Source organism: Trichoplusia ni, chromosome 6 (genome assembly GCF_003590095.1).
Source record: "Trichoplusia ni isolate ovarian cell line Hi5 chromosome 6, tn1, whole genome shotgun sequence".
Lineage (NCBI taxonomy): Eukaryota > Metazoa > Arthropoda > Insecta > Lepidoptera > Noctuidae > Trichoplusia > Trichoplusia ni.
In genome coordinates, this window is record NC_039483.1 from 7,757,917 (window position 1) to 7,776,654 (window position 18,738).

At 35.1% G+C, this 18,738-nt stretch overlaps 1 protein-coding gene across 1 annotated transcript in view; it reads left to right on the plus strand.

Annotated features, from left to right (window-relative positions):
- Nucleotides 1–5,577: 5,577 nt before the first annotated feature.
- The window catches only part of LOC113495123, a 32,954-nt gene continuing 19,793 nt past the window's right edge, over nt 5,578–18,738 (plus strand). Inside the window, exon 1 of the mRNA XM_026873720.1 lies at nt 5,578–5,718. Coding sequence (XP_026729521.1) covers nt 5,578–5,718 — 141 coding nt within the window. The remainder of the gene's footprint in view (nt 5,719–18,738) is intronic.

Here is an 18,738-nt window from a genome sequence, read left to right on the forward strand (position 1 = left end):
TGTATTGAACTGAAAAGTCCAAATCCCGTTGTTTGTTGAAGAGAAATGTTGTTCCCATGAATTCAAAGTGTTCTGTTTGCGACTACGCTAACGGCTTTTAACATTGTTTAGAACAGTAAAATTTCGTTTTCGAACATACACTAAGCATAAGAACATTGCCAATACTAATCGCAACACAAATCATCCGTAACTGTACGAGATCTCGGGCATTGTACAAGATACGGCATCGCCTTACTCGGCGCATCATTAATTTAGATTGGCGGCCCTCGCTTCGATTGTTTATTCCATTAAACTTATATCGTTGTTGGGAAACCCCTCGCAGTTTTAACTCTGCAGTTGTTGAACGTTCTCTACCAGACTGCAGGATGGGGTAGTGTTGATAGAGCCTCCGTTGTGAGGAAAAAGTATTTTAGAGTCGTTTATTAGAGGAAAATTACTTATAGTATTTTTTGTGATCCCGTATCTCATAAAATTTTCTTGAATTTAAGGAGTAGTTTTTTACGGAATATTTGTGTACTTGAATTTTTCTGTTAATCTGGTCTTATTTTAGCCTAAAAGCCTTACGTAACTAGAAGACCGCACTGTTGTTTCTCTACTCCCTTTTAACACGAAAACACAAACTAGCATTACTGTTATACTTTAAACATAATGTACTTACTAAAGGTGTACAACACTGATATATCGAAGGTCCCCGGGGTCTAAAAGGTTTATTCTCCTTCATTATGCACCAATACTTGACCCGGCCCGCAAATCAAATCTCTACCCTCACGCAATCCGTTGCGTGCCGGCTTGACCGAAACGTAAACATCAAAATTATTATAAGAAATTCATTCAACGAACTCTACATTTTCGTTTGTATTAAAAATAGCCAGAATTTTCGTAGAAATGAAATAGAAATAGATTAATTATCTCTCCGCGCGAGTTGTAAAGTCATTTGAGAGAATTGAGGTCATTTGACTGCGGGCGATGGGCGACCAACTTAACTAATCGTATGCATCGATGCAGTCTGAATGCCGGTTATTTGTAATTGCTGTACTTAAACTGCTGTTAAAGACCTTCACTATTTTAGAACCGAGTTTAGTGTAAGCTATCCTGCAAGGTCAAAATGCGATTTATGTTTTTCTACTTTAATCAATTTCTATTTTGTTTGTAGTTCGTTCTTCTTTTGCTTGTATCTTCCACGCAAACCCAGTTCAATGAGAACAAAATGCGTGATGGGTTTAGGTCATTTTTGTTGACAGTTATCCTAGCTGAATTTTAATAAGGCTTATCATAAGCGTGCACCAGTTCAATCAACTAAAAAGCGAGGAGGTTCTCAATTCGTCGGTTTTTACTTACCTCAGATTTTGTTGAGTATTTTCTCATTTAACATGAAATAGCATTTGGTTCCATAAAAAAGTTATCAAGTTTGGCTTAGTAGCTTTTTTTCAAGTCGGTTGTACGGTTTTGTTTTTTCGAAAAATATTTTTAGTGGGTGTATCGACTGCAAGAGGTGGAAATTGCCTTTCCAAATGTTCCATTCGTTTTGACGATGACATTCCGTTTGTCATCCAGAAAGTCTACGTTTCATAAACTGCTTTTGTTATTTGCACTTTAGTTTTAAAGGACATGTCACTTTCAGAGTGCAGTGTAAACTTTCACAAAGTTACCATCGAAATAGTTTTAAGGTTTCCGGGAAAATGGATTCTTTTCTTGAGTCAGAATAATAAAGACTTTCAACCGACTTCAATAAGGAGGAGGTTCTCAATTCGTCAGTATTTTGGTGTTCTTTTTCATTTAACTTGAATTTGGTCCCCTAACAATTTTGTTAACTTTGGCTTCGTAGTTTTATTCGAAGGCGTTTTTACGTTTTTATTCATATTTTTTTTATCTGAAAATCATATATTTTTATCTTTTTTATTTAACTATCAGAACGTAGAGAGTACGTGTAGAATAAATTTCTTAAACTATTAGTTGCATTATTCACTTGAGTCAATTTATTTTAGATTTTAAATAAATAAATACTGTTTTGTTACTCGCAAAATAAATTCAATTATTCTCGAGTAATTGGAAATTGATTTCTATTTAACGGTAATTTTATTTAAACTACCCACACACGATATTTGAAAACGAGCCAAATGGGTTAGCCGGTTGGTCAGTTAAATTTAATTCGTTAATGGAGTGCGTTATTGAATTACATGTAATTAAAATTATTTAAAATCCATTGTGTGAAATGGATTTTAAAAACTTTTTATTTGAACGAGTTATAGCATATAGTATTTTCAATGTTCATTATTTAAGGAATATACACCGTGTTTTTTAGTCGTCTTACAAAAGCAGCCCAGTTCATGTATCCACTGACTAGAACATGTTCATGATAAAAAAATAGGTATTTATAAGATTTGAATAAATTTAAAATGCAATTTTTATTCAATATTATGATGCAATTCGTAGTTTTTTAAAAACACAGCTCTGCTGCGAGCGCGGTCTGAGCCTTTTAACAATGGTGAGGGGCGCGGGCGGTGGCGTTTTTATCATTTTTAAGAGCATATTTCAGATTTCTCTTTTTAATTTTTCTTCGTACTTATTATCTTAGTTGATGATAAAAAAATAATAATCGCGCCTAGGGGTATTTTACGTCGGATACATGAAATAGGCTACCTTTGTAAGACGACTAAAAAATCACCGTGTATTACTTGCAAAGTCAGGTTCTGCTCATGTGTTGATCTCACTTCGTTATTACAACGAAAAACAACAGAAATTGGCTAAAGTTGTCTTAAATTACTTTGCTCAGCATTGGGACATCCACAATTAGCTATTGTTTAAAACATGGTTTTATTCCTTCCTTGAAAAATTTGTACTATGGTTAGGCTGTTTTTAATTCTAACCTCATTATCATTTCTCTGCCCTTACCCCAATTATTATTTGGGGTCAGCGCCATTTTTAATTCTAGCCTCTCCGGTTTAAATGCAAAAATCACACTTCTCTACTATTTTGCTTTTACTACATAACTTATTATTAAATAATTTGAATTCTTGTCGTTAAATCATGTTGTCTCGGATTTTAGGGTGCTATGCGTTTGCTTATATGAATGTATTACTTTAACTTGTGCTTTATTATTATTATTATTCACAACTAATACTGTGTATCACCTAGCAACTAACTCTTGCACATTAAAAAATATGTTAAAAATATTTTTTTCTATCTCTGACAATTTATTCCTTCCACTTATAAACAATTTTAATATCTAAACGTTTCTATACGAAGAGTTGTTAATGTATATTTTTAATCTAGAACTTGAGAAATGTGAGTATCAATTAATTTTACAATTATCTTCTTTCAAATTTCATCAATTAACTTTTTAAAAATTAACACCCTTTCTTACATTGGTCCCAAGCGACGTTCTTGCTATCTTGAATTTAAGAACTTAGCCCTTTTACAATAGAGTCCATTATCTATTATTGAAGTAGTGATGGTGTTGTAGGTATCGGTGAGAAGCCCGGATGCGGAGGCGTCGCGCGCGCAGCCCGCGCGAGGTAGCGATGCCGCGAACTAGCTGAACGCCGGCGCCGGCGGTGCATGTACGCGGCGGCGGGCGGCGCCTCGCTCGCGGGCCGTAAGGTATGTTAATCTCAATAGGTTAATATTTATTTTATTTGTATAAGCCACTAGCTGTCAAAGGAAAGGTTGATTTGCCATAAAACAGAAAAAAAAAACTTAAAAAGTCAATCCCAGAAGTATCGAATATGTGAACAAAATATCATAAGAATCGATCCAGCCGTTACGGAGGAGTCCAATCGAGTCTCTTTCGAACATTAAACTAGTTTGAGAAGGATGAGGTTGGAAACAACTAGCTATCTTATCGGAGACAGCAGATATTTCACATAAAGACAGGCTAATAGATCTCAGACCAGGTGACAGGTGACACATCGTCTATGTGATAGGTTATTATGATGGCAGGATTTCTTCAATAAAGTTTTGGTTGTTGCAGGCGCGCCAGCACGGCCGCCAGCCCGCGCCGTCGAGCCCGCGGCCGCACAGCCCGCCCCACCCCGCGCCCACCGGCGTCCGCGCCTACTCCTGCCAGCACTGGGAGTCGCGCCTCGCCGCGCCGCTCCGCCCGCTCTCCGCGCCCCCCTCCGCCCCGCCGTCGCCATGCGAACTCATCGAGGTACATGTCTGCTGCGGTACTCGTGTTGAGACCTGATGGACAGAAGATAGAGCATACTAACGAACAATGTCGTTTGGGAAATTTCCTACGACATTTTCTAATCAGAATGATAAAAATAAAAATTTAAAATCACATCAACCGGCAGGTGCTTGTCGAAATCCGCATGCTTTGTTTGGTTCACTTTTTGTGCTATTACAAACTAATAGCTTTTCCTAATAAATGACTTCCAAAATTAGGTATAACAAAACAAAAAATGACTGAATAGCGTGTTCTAGACAATTATGATCGTCTAAGTGTAAGTATTGTTCGTTCGACAAAGCTCTACAATATCGCGACTCGGTTAGTTCCGATCATCGCCGATAATCTCTTTCTTCTGTCCAACGTTTCTCATTCCTTGACGTGTACTGTGGATATGTGTTACATGTACACTAGCGTAAGCATGGTATTGGTATATTATATATGTTGTGTATGTAAAGAGGTCCCTCTAAACCTCGTTACGATATGCTCTAGCGGTAATATTGTAGCAGTGTATTTAGCGACTGCGCTCTTAATTAGGTATGTATTCAATGTTAACTGTATCGTATAGCTAGTCGATGTAAGCATGTATAATTATGAGACAATGCAACGTTACGGAACCGTCACCTTTGTATCGACGTCGAAATATAACCTTCATTAGCCGCCGTCCTAATACAATTTTGTGAACAGCGCGTTCCCGAGACTGTGTAATATGAGTTACTGTGAAGTGTTATTGAGTGCAGTGATCAAAGTGGGCCGGCCATGAAACAGCGACATCTAGTGGACACTAGCGTCCGATGGCAGGTGTCGAAGAACCAGAGACTGCGGCTCGACGTGCGGAACGAAACATGAGCGATGCCCAAACAAAACTGTGACAAACAATCAGAACAATAACCAAAATAAAAACAAAAATAACGCCAAATTGCGCTTGCTTCCATAACGTATTCTCCTTCACTCAAAACATATCGTAATCTAAGATCGACCACTATTTAATATTAAATTTAATTAGATTTAAATTATAAATAGTATCGCGCCTTTCTTGTGCCTATCTCAACCAATTCTAAAGCATTCTATAGTGAGATAAATCGAAAGTAATTATTTCTGTGATGGGACTAACATAAGAGTGATTCGAAGTTCGACGTGTAAATAGAGTCTTTATATCTCAATTAGATCTTTATACCTAAATGCTAGTTAGGAGTAGAGTAGTCGCGCTAGAAGTAGACCTTCGCTGTTAGAATAAAAATAAATCGGGTGTGTCGATTCGCGGAAATCGCGGAGTTCGCGAAATTCGCGTCAACTGAACAAGTGCGTGGGCTGACGTCACATACGTAGTATACGTAGCCGGTGAGCTACCGCGGGCCTTGGCCTGAGTTTTGTGGCAGAGCTCACCAACGGCCACAAACCTGGCAAGTATGCAGGCAGCTCTTATGCTAAGATCCAAATCGCGGGAGAGAAGAAAACAGCGTCTTAAGAGAGGCTTCAAGCATGAACTGCCGAGCAATGTCGCCACCAAGTCGATCGCTCCGTTCCCGAGATACCCTCCTACGTCATGGGTATGTAATCTTCCTTATTAATGGTTGCATGTTGAATGGTTGTAGAGTAGTCAATAAATGGAGTGCGTCCAAGATCAAAAAAAAAAAAAAGAACAAGGGTAATATTAAAGAAATACATTACTGTTATTGGATTTTCGCTCCATCTGTTCTCTATTCTGTTAAATAGTTGATGTCATGTATGTAAGCATGAGGGTAACATGTTGGTGTATTGCTTCCTAATTGTGAGGCATGTGTGTCGTAACAAAATTGGTAAAACTTTATTCAAAGTTTTGAATGTCTTGATACGTTTAATACAGTGTATAATGCTATGTTCATCACAATAAACGTCACGGGTGCACCAAAACTTCAAAAGACAGCTGAGTACCCTAGATGTTCAGACAACTATCTTAAAAGCCAGCACAGCTATTTTGAAATATTGGATAAAAACACACACTTAAAGAATTGGATATTACTAGGAATATAACCCAACCGAACAGTATAATAAGGTATTAATATTTTTATGTTTAATTTTCAAAACCTCTGCTACTCAATACAATTTTTTTAATATTTGAACCATCTCGTTCTAACCGAGAATGCTACACAAAGCACAAATTTTGATTAATAATTTTGCAATTTAAACCTTCTAGAACTATACTAACTTATTCGACAAGTTCTCGATATTAATATTCCGTGAAAACTGCGTCATACCTATTACTTACTGTTCAAGCGGTATGTTAAGAACTTGAATTAATGTACATTGCTCATATTAAGACACCGTATAAGGTACCTTCTATAACATTTTAAATACATGAAATTTGTTAAAACAACAATTATCGTAAAAAATATCAATTTATTTAAACGTTCACTAAACGGATATGTAGGTCATCGCCTCTAATACATTTTGTGACGTATATAATTCTTGCTACTGAAAATGCTCTGTTCTTACTATTTATTTCAAGGAACACGAACATAGGAATTAAAAAAAACCTACATAACAGCAACACAAGCCATTCATAAAAAATTGCAGCAAAACCACCTTAAAACAATTCCGCCACATAATTATATTTGACAGCCGATATATTCAAAGTGCTCGGCTTACGATGATAAAACACATAGATTTGGAGCGGGTAGACGATAAAAATGACGAATGGCTGGCCACTTAGTATGTACAGCGAGTGCCTCGGCCATTTATCAAGCGTTGTCCGCGCTCGGCGCGTGTTCTCTCTTTGTTCCAGAACTCGCTCGCGGACGGGACAATACGAATATTGTACGTTCTACGTTTGAAGCCTTTTGGATGTGATGTCCTACTTTCTTTGATGCACTTAGGAACAGTAGGGAAGGGTAAACAATATGAGCAAGCAGGCTGGAGTGACTTTTAGGCTGCGAAAAGGCATAGTATACTATGTTTATCTTAGTTTGAATGTTTTGAGTGTTTTTTTATTGTTTTAACAACGAAAACATACAACGACTTCAAATAATAATTCTACTGAGCTGAATTGGCGATGAGCACTTTTCCACTTTGAATGAAAAAATAATCAACAAGGACCGAAATTCTGAGGTAAAGTCATTCGGAAAAACTGAGAACTTCCTTTTGAAGTTGATTGAAAATATGGACACGGTAAAGAGAAAGAAACTGACCGAAAAATATAAATAAAAAAATGCATTGAAATTGTCATAAGCCTATTCGTTAGTTTAAATATCGTGATCACCAACACCACTGCTGTAAAATTAGAAAGTCTTATTTCGTTCTGCAATCTCTCCAAGAGATAGATAATGCTTTTTCTCTGAACCGGGGTTGACACCATTCTGTGCGAACGCACATAATTATGTAGGTAAGCAGGTATATACGCTGCATAGCTGTATGAAAGGAAGGACGTGCACTCCGTTGCATATTCCATCAGGCGAAATGAGGGCGAGTAATTAGTGAGAGTACATTCTCAGAAACGTTAATTTAATAAACTCATATCTCATAGTTTTGGCACGAAGAGCAAGCAATCTGAAAGAAAATTAAAAATGCTACATAAATTTGCCAACATTTTGTTATATTTTAAGCTATTATTACTAAATTATTGTCCGTTGTTAATGGCGCTTAACTAACTGCCAGACAGTGATCGCGGTTTAAACGTGACCTTCGACCTCGGTTGCTCTGTACCTGGTTTCAAATGGTACCCCTACTTACGAAAATATCTCGTAAAACCAAAGCGAATTTGGCGTACCGAATTACAAATACAAAGCTTTGGAAATACGGATAATGTTTCCTAAAGAACTACACTCGTAGATAATACTATAGGAACACTTTGAATATGCGTCATAAACCCTAATTACATCTTTGCTTCGTGCCACCCCTAAATACATGTACAATGAAAAATCATTCAGTTTGCAGCGAGTTTATAAAGCAACCGAGTGCTGTCAGGGCCCATTCAGCTATCACGAGGAAGCTATTATCGCTCTCGGCCCCCACAAGCGCTCCTTCCACCACACCATCAGCTAGCAACTGTATTTCAAAACACGCCTTAATACACAACTAGTAAGGTGTAAAGTTCAATGTATCTGAAATATTGATGAACGCCAATGATAAAGTCGACTCGTGTTAGGCGAGAATGATGCGGCAGAACTTTTACTTACCCGCTGACTTATTTACTGGGAAGTACCTTTTTGCAAAGGAAATGACAAAATTATTTCGTTGAACAAAAAATAACGAAATTCTCGAGCTGTTTATGTTTGCGAAGATATTTAAAATTGATTTTGATATTGAATAGAATGGAAAGGAGTTTTTATCAATGTATTTGAATTTGTGGAAAATGTGTTTTATGATTAAATGATGTAACGGTTTACTCACGCGTATTTATCGGGCGGGATCGCGAGTCGAACTGTTGAACAGTTCGACTCGCGATCCCGCCGCGTCTGCTCATGATTAAGGACTCCGGTTGGGTCCGAAACTAGTCGGGCTACCCCGATAAATACGCGTGAGTAAACCGTTACATCATTTAATCATAAAACACATTTTCCACAAATTCAAATACATTGATAAAAACTCCTTTCCATTCTATTCAATACCAAAATCAATTTTAAATATCTTCGCAAACATAAACAGCTCGAGAATTTATATCCCGATAAATACGCGTGAGTAAACCGTTACATCATTTAATAATGAATCATTCTCACGACGCGACAGTTACTATCAAAATATGTGTTTTATGGATTATTTTTATTACACGGTTTATGTGTTGTGTATTAGAATATTAATTACATGTTCATTATATACATTAAACATTTGAAAGTAGGTAATAGAACGTATTAGACAACTGTTTCGAATTATTCTTTCATTCATTGCCAGTACCATAAGTACTTAAATAGGTTTTACGGCTGCAAAAGATATTCTAATTAAGTAAATAGGGTTAAGACAAAATCTAATTAGTCCAATAGGTAGGTTTCTTCAAAATACGGTTACCGGTTATACGGTTACGCATAATATAGGAAGAATTGTGCAACATTTGGAAATTGTGCAATGAACATATGCTAATAATGTAATTTAGCGCTAAAAAGTGCCCCGATAAGTGACGTCAAACGAGATTAAACATTGCATTTTATGTTTTCGCGATGAAAAAAAAATGTATAACCAATATTTTTGGAAATGTAGGTATCTAATTAGATTTATAGTCAAATCCCAAATTAATAAAATTCGCCATTTTACACCAACTCGTCTCGGTAATATAATTATTATAATAAGTAGCATCAAACTAGCTAAGTTAACACAAAGTTAAAAATGAAAGAGAATATTTGTTTACCAACTAATCAAAGTTGAGAAAACGTCTCGTTTATACAAGATGACTCGAGCACAAAGAAGCCGCATTCGTCGAGTAATATGAAAGCGCAATTTTTCCAAGAATTCCGCTCAAAGCAAACACGACTAATTAAATTGCGGAAAATGCAATTTGAAGTGCAAAATGTTTACAGAACACAGGTACTGTCAGGAACAAAAGACAGTGATAAAATTACGTTTGCGAATGTGTTTGTATATTTGTACAACACTTTTCAGCGTAGGCTGGTAACATTGTGCATACATACCGTTATTGTGCATGGAAATAACGACATTCAAAAAATTCAATTCAGCCTTCACAACTAATTTTGCTCAGCCGATGATAAGTTTGTTTGTTGTGCGAGGCATTTAAAACGAAAAATATTTAATTAAAAAATGGTCGGTTTTTGTGATAATTTTAAAAATGTATATAATGCAACATTTGCTTCGTCAGATAGACAATTAAAAATATCGCACACGTTTTTTGCCTTTTTGCGAATATATAAGTTTTGGAGATTTTAATTAACGATGCAAATTTTTTGTATTACGTGACGTGTAAATTTGATTCACTCTTACATGATGTTAAATTTGATGGCAGAGTTTTGTTTGCAAATATTATTCCTTAAAATACCTAAGGGGAACATTGTAAAAATAATTATCGTCATCTCTTTTGGTAGGCAGCATTCAGTACACTTAAGTAGACTTAGACAAGTGACATTTCTCGAAGTCTTATCGCCGACAGAATCAGTTAAATGCGTGAAAGTGACAAAGCAATTTCCATACATTAAAGCGATTGGTATCATCGTAAACGCCTCAAGTTCCTCTTACCTTGTCTCTTGTCAAGATGATCTTGTTTTCGTTTCAACTTATTGCACTAGAGGAAAAGAGATACATATATGCAGTAAGTCATCTTATCTATAGGGGCGTTACTTATTTTATAAACGTGATATTTTGTACTAGAGATGCACCGAGTAACGTGTACCGAGTTTTACTCAGATCATTTCTTTTTTCAACCGAGTCACGGCCGAAGAAATGTTTTTACTGACTATACTTTTTTTATAAAAATGTTACGTTAATGTCAATTATTTAACCTTTGACTTAAAGTGATAGTTCTGGACATAAGTGAGTGTAATAGAGCAATTATATCGTGGTGTTATAACGGCCGCGGCCTGATTGTTTGATGTAGATACCGTCGTACAGTCGAGGTATCTCGTAAATATTGTACTTATTAACTTTGATGATCGTGTGGTTTATTTTATAAATTAGTAGGTTGAAAATGAAATTATATAGTGGTATTTTTTATATGAATCTATCTTTGATATTAATCAGGGTATCTTTATGTTAATTATCCACGCGTCTCTACAAATTTAGCGGTAGTCGCTTGGAGTTTAAAATTGTAAGTTATCTTAGGATTGCTAGCGTCGTTGCCACATTTGCAAAGAAAGGGTTATTGTTATTACTTTGGTAATATATGCATATTTAGCAAGCAAGAGTTGTGAAAAACTTGGCAGTTTTTATAGTAGTACGAATGAAAAACAGCAATATACTCGAAAACCATAAATCAACAGCTTTATGCGTTTAGTTTCTATAAATTTCTTCAAGGAAAGAATTAAAATTAATACGCTACACGGCGGCGCGACAATAAACCTAAATGCATATTTTTGAAATGAACGTAATTTATTTAAATAAAACTACTTGCTAATTAACAAACTTTCCTTATCAGCTTTACACATAAAGTGAACCCATACCACACATCACTATTTATCTATTAAAAAACGCTTAAATTTAGTCCATACTCGGATAAATAAAAAAGGACATAAATGAAAATCAGTTTATTTTTTTACTATAAATAAAGTAGCCAGTAGTAGTAGGTTACAGGATGTCCTAGAAGTTACAGTAATTGCAGGGCAGAAGACGCGTCTGATAGGACCTTTGAGTTATGTTCTGTTACTGCTTTATGAAGCTGTATAACTACAGACTTAATATCGCCATAGATAATTATTAAATCAAAACTGAAGAGAGAGCATTTTATTAAAACAAAATTAGCAACTTTTAACCCCCACAACTTTTAATGGCTTTGACCGATTTTTATCAAAAAATTCAAAGAACGTTTACACATTATTCACCCTTATCCGTTCGAGAGCTATGATGCCACGGACAGACACACAGACAAGTTAGTGTTACGACACTTATAACACCCCTTTTTTGCATCGGGGTACTAATAACAATCAGGTCAGCCCTATTCCAAACAAATAATGCTTGGTGTTATAATTGCACGGTCATTGAAGCACGCTACGTAACAGATGATAAAATATTCACATGCTCAATACGAAAGCGAGCATAGATTAAATAGAAATCTGACAGCTAGTGTAGTGACACGGGGCGTCGTGTCAAGGCCTGCCTATGCAGATATCGACGCGATCGATGGCATGACTAGTGACGTTGGGCGATGACGAACAATAAAATTAATTGATTAGTTAAATATGAATCGAGTGTGTTTTGTTTTTCATTTGTCTTCTTTCTGGAGGGTCTGTAGAAAAGTTGTAGGTATTTGTCCAAGCGCAAAATGATTGAATCGTTCCAAAGTATTTCTTTTACTTTCTATATGTATATTGTATGTGGCCAATTCGTTTTCGATGTATTATTGTCTATCTGAGCGCTTGGATTTAGGACTTCGGTTAGGTCCGAAACTAGTCTGACAATCCCGATTTAACAACTTTTCCAAGCTATGTTATAATCGGCTTTTTCATTTAAACTGACTAATTGTTATTAATGATGAGGTGTTCATATTACAGCATCGAGAAAAAAAATATGGGTGTTCAAAAGAATAAACAATTGAAACGGTAATGAAAATGACTAAAATAAAAAAGAAACTTCTGATCCATATATTCCAGTAAGTACATTTAATAAACGGCTCAATGAATTACTAGAAAAGACAAGTTAAATAGAAAACTAAATGGCGCTTTGTTAAATGCCTACAATTGGTTATTTCCGAGAAATATCATGAATAAAACAATGGTAGCTAGGTAGATACTCGCTTTAAAAATATGAATAACACTCCTTATACACGGCACACATTATATACACGGAATTAATATTACGTCATTTATTTACGGTGAACTAATTAAGTCACATTAATATTACAAATGCGAAAGTATGTGTGTTTGTTTGTTAACTCTTCATGCCCAAACAGCAGTGCAAATTTCGATGAAATTTGGTTTGGAGGTAGTTCACACCCTAGATTATCACGGGACTATCACGTGACCCCTTCTGTCCGAAACTAGTCAGGCAATCCCGATAAATATGCGTGAGTAAACCGTTGCAGCATTCAATAAAAATAGCATTGTCGCATAGGTACATTTATATTTAATTATTACAACAAAGAAATTCCGTTGTGATTCACACTCTTATTTCCTTTTTAATATTCAGCGGTTGTGGAAATTAATATTCGTAGAATCAATTCGTGTGATTTTATCGCAACATGCAGGTGTAAAACTAATTGCAATTATTGTTTTGTAGGTGTAATATTTCGACTCAATATTCATGTATCTAGTAGTATCTACTATATCATAATGTGGACAAGGTAATCAAAGAAACCTAAATAAGTAAGGAGTGACTTTTCCCACGTTTTTATACACTCACCTTTCTTGTTTGTCGTTCCGGTTGGATTGTTGTAACTCAATTTTTAGGCACTTCCCTATAAGCTAGAAACCTGAAATTTTCAGGGTATCTTCAAACCCGATGGCAATATAATTTACAACTATAAAAACGGCTGGACCGATTTTGATAAAATTTGATTGTAGTGACATTTAAAAACTAAGGTCTTTAGATTTTTTTAAATCTATTAATTTTATATGTTTATATTTTATGATAATTCTGTTAAATTTTTAAACACACAATATTACTTTAATTTACAAATTTCGACAGAATTTGTAAGGAGGTAGCTTACACCTAAGATTAACACATATGCTACGCCGACCACATTAAAGATTTTTTGCAGCTATAACCAACTTAAAAACGAGCAAAAGCCAGTACAGCCATAATTTTAAATTACTTAAGCAGCTAGCCGACACAATTCTCAATAATATAATTTAAAGACATTGACCTACACGATATTTAATGCTATTACTTAATTACTACTCACAATTCAACGACGTTACCAACTTGAAAACGACAAAAGAATTTCGCTCAAACTTTAAAATAACAAACATTAAACAAAAAGTTTGATTGTCATTTGTTTTCTAGAAAAAGGCAGACATTATATCGCTCGGTGACATGTAATGGAAGACTGTTTGAAATCAGCTCATTTAAATGTCATCGAACCGCAAAAACAGTCGCGCCTGCAATAGTTAGATGTAAATGTACCGTGAAATTGTATTAATGAAAGATAGTTAATTTGTTAAACAGAAGACAGTTGAGAGAGAGTCGTGAACCACGTTTTGTAACAACTTATAATAAATAAATAAATGCGGACAACATCACATACATTGTTCTGAATCCAAAGTAAGTTGCTAAAGCACTTGTGTTATGGAATTCAGATACAACGAAGGTACCACAAACACCCATAGCAGCGAGTTTTCTATAAACACTAAGTTTATAGAAAACAAAATTAACAGAGATGTCAGTTATTATCGAGCAGGCGAAGATACATATATCTCGATAGCGTGCAATTGGGAAGCCTATGTCCAGCAATGGACAAAGGGCTGAAATAGTGATGATGACTAAGCTGTTTAACTGTAATGCAATGACAAATACGTCAATTAACCTGAAAATAGAAGCTCAAATGAAATGTTTTATATTTTAAATTCAATAGTCAATTTCTTAGTTGTCGTAGAGCACATAATATTTTAGAGTAAATTCGCTTGTGGTGAATGTGGGAGTAAGTTCCGCTCTGACTATGGAACTAAGGAATACCGTGATGATGCCAGCCACAACTCAGTTCACGATCTATTATAGACATCGATTTCCCGCAACACGTGTAACGAGTATAGCTTCTCAAATATATTGTTACACACCATATTTTGGTTTTGTTTGACCGCTATGAAAACTAGGCTGCACAGTGCACATCTAGCCGAGTGGTTGCGGTACTCATTGTGCGTATCGTCTCGCGGGTACGATCTACGCGTAGGTAAATCCTCTGTGAAATCCATGAATGCTTGTCCTGAGTGTGGGTATCTTGTGCTGATATAATTTTTTGCTAAATCCCCGTGACACAAGGATTGAATTCTTTAGGGTGGGAGTTTAAAAACAAACGAAATACATAAAAATATTAACTAACAAAATCCCAAAGATTTGTAGATACGAGTAGATACTGAGATAAGGTATCCGAGATTTACATCGCCACGTATCCATCGCCTAGTAATGCTACGACATGTATACGTATTTTATTTATATACATGCCCTACACGTGCTTATCCTCATATTAATTGAGTGAAAGAAAATAGCTTTTTATCCGGATCAAAATGAATTGAAAATAATATATTACGCGTCAGATTTTTCCACAGGCCTAGCTCAATGTAATGCAATTAACTCGGTCCCACACAAGATGAGGTGTCGTCGGATAATTAATGTTCGTGTATACCCCTCCTTACATAAGTATTATAGCAGAATATGGTTCGTTATGGTTATTCAGATTGCATAAAAAAAAGTTGGCCCTCCACACTTACATCTGGTCGTAATTTGTTGAAGATAATGTTTTATGGATTCTTTTAAATATCGGCAGGACCATTAGCAAAATCTGTATTTTTAATGTTCAATACGGAACTATGGCAACAAACTTGATGATATTTTTATGGTACTAAATTATAGCTATTTCACATTGAATTAAATAATAATCAAGCAAATCGGATTATCCAGTTCGTGGTTCTGAGGGAACAAAAAACAAAACGAAAACAAGTTGAGAACCTCCTACTTTTTAGGAAAAATATGACACACTTACATAATTCTTCTTCTTCGTCTTTTTCAAAAATTTCGTTATACTAATGTGTTTATTTCATCTCGTTCAGCATTTTCTATACTTACACTTGTATGGGATTTGCGACAAATGCTATCATTCCGACAATCTACATCTTACATATAAAGGGATCTACAGACATACAGCGGGATTGCACGACTTACTTATATGTATCTTATAATATATATAAATCTCGTGTCACAATGTTTGTCCTCAATGGACTCCTAAACCACTTAACCGATTATAATAAAATTCGCACACCATGTGCAGTTCGATCCAACTGGAGAGATAGGATAGTTTAAATCTCTAATTATAGTCGCAATTTTAATTTATTGCTAATTATTTGTCTGTTATTATTTGACAGTCACAATTATCTGTTAACTCCAAATTATTCTAACAGATGTCGATACCTTTCGACTGGGTTGAGTAAGTAATCAATAGATGGCGCTGCTATGGTGAACTAACTTATCTATATCTTCTATACTAATATATGAAGCTGAAGAGTTTGTTTGTTTGAACGCGCTAATCTCAGAAACTACTGGTCCAAATTGAAAAAATCTTTTTGTGTTGAATAGACCATTCATCGAGGAAGGCTTTAGGCTATAAACCATCACGCTGCGACTAATAGGAGCAAAGATACAATGGAAAATGTGAAAAAAAAAGCAGGGCAGGTATGAATCATAACTTATATCTCCTAACCACGCGGACGAAGTCGCGGGCTACAGCTAGTACTCGTATATAATATAACAAGGTACATTGTACATTAGGTACATATACATAATTGCGTACAGTGAGTTCATACTGACAGACGAAGGTTGAGTATAACCAATGATTTAGACGCGACGACTTAACTGGATTAAGTGATATAAGGTTTCATTATAGTCTAAATAGTTTTCAGTCTAGTCTGATTGACGTTGTTGTTATGTCGAACTTGATTTTAAATATGATAATCAGTTAGAATGAATGAATTTTTAACCGTAATTTTGATGATAAATATAGAATAATTTGAAATATTTAGAATGAATACTTTAATTAATAAAAATGCTTAAAATTAGCTTTCCAAGTAGTGGAAAAGTGGATTTCTGTGATTTTAGCTAACTCACCTAATTTTGCTTAACAAAATAGTAGTTTTGTTCGTTTTAGCGAGTTTTAGTGTTTTTTTCTTCTATATTTAATTCCATTGTACTAGTGTATCTCACTGTTCTCTTCCTAAATGGCTGGTCCGATTTGAATGACATTTTGTATGTGTTTGAACTAAGAACAAAGTTCACCGAATCAGCTAGTAAAGTACAAAATTGGAATATTCATTGCATAATAACACCATAGATTGTACACCATGATTACATTGTAAATTGTGTTACTAAGGCAACTACGATACCGTTGCGGCTAATACAATCATTATGTGTGGAAAAAAATGCCAATGTAATATTAGCGTGACCAGCCTGTATACATCAAAGAACGAACATTAACAGCAATATATTATAATTTAACAAAAACTCATAAAAAATATTTTAATGACATAATAAATAAGCGTTTGAAATGACCTCTGACGAATCAATAAAGCCTTTATACTGATACGAAATAAACTAAATCACTTGTTGATACTGGCTGTTGTTTTGAAGAAAGTTGAAGTCTCCAATACATTAGTCGTCATTTTTAGTTTTTTTTTTTGTAAATCAATTGTACTGAATACAATTACGGGTGCCTAATTCTCTCCTTAGTAAGTTTTAATTTAGGTGAATTGCATTAATTTATATATCGATTAAGTAAAGTAATTTCTGAACATTTAGTGTAAATTAAGATTCCTAATTACCTACGTATGTGTCTTAAAATATAGATTTAAGAAATGCTGCTATTAAATTCTTTTAATATTATGCCGTAGAGTCAACAATACACTGGTTTAAAACGATACAAAAAAACTCACACATTTAAACAATTATAGTATGTGTGTGTTCATATAATATACACACATCACAAACGTTCATCACCAAAGAGGCTTTATTCATCAATTCAAAACCTCTTTGAACAGAGAGGGTAAAGTTCATAGGTTGTTTACCAGGTGGTAATGTTCCCGTGAATGTTGCTATGCCGGCGACCGGACGTGCAGGCGCGCGCCTCACCGGAATCCATTCATTAATTCATTACCTGTGCCTGCGTACCTTCCACATGCCTAGAATATTGTGTGTCTAGCTTTTACTGTGTAAATTGCAGTGAATAACGATTTTACTGGATTTGACAGAAGTTTTTGATAAGAAAAACTAACATAAACGTATAATCATGCTCGTGATATATGTATGAATTAAGTTTTCTTGTCTATATTCAATTTATGTCTATATTCAAAATGCTCGTGATATATATATATAAAAAATTGGCTTTGTCAGTCACTGGAGAGCACACCAGCGAAGCTCTCAAAATTAGGCGTAGATCCAAGTCGCTGTGGCCGAAATCGGTCAGGATATATATATATGTATGACTCTTGGTAAAGATAATGGATAACGAATGTGCTTTTATAAGGCATACTACTCTTCCAGTATAGGGATTATATTATTAATTAATAAAAATAATCGGTCATGACAGTAATGTCTAGCGATTCCGGATTATATATGCAAACAAGGATTTTCATAATATTTTCGTTCGGTACGGTTTAAAATAGTAGGAGAATAGGAGATAGCTCAGAACAATCATCAATGTAAGTAATGAGATAGAAAAAAATCGAGTCAAACATAGTAGCTGCATAGGATAAAATTTACACAATTATAAAAAATACTGAAGAAATGTACGAATCATTGGGTCGAGGGAAACAAATATATTTAGGCCCTTAAAACTATGTTTGTAAATTACTAGTGCCGAGTATTTACAAACCTGTACTCACACTTGACCGGTTTTCGTAGAAACGTCTGACTACAGCAATAAGCAGAGGAGACAGTGAAGCGGTCAGCGTGCTTTATCTCCCATCTTCGTTCTTATCGCGATTGTTACCAGCTGAAAAACAAAAGCGATTCAGTTTTGAAGGTGTCAAGTCTTGGTGAACCAGTTTTAAACTTCGTCTTAAAAACCGAAACCAAAATATATACGAAATAAATATAGTAATATCAATTTTGCATGATAGATCTCACAAGGAACCAGTTGATTTCATGAAAAGGAATAGTAATATTGCATATGACATCAAAAAAAATACCACATGCAGACATTGGACGAAACACAGTAAAAACTAAAATATTTTTCAACAAATCATTATAAATTCGTCCCTCAAGTTAATATAATAAATTGAATGTAGACAAGAAAACTT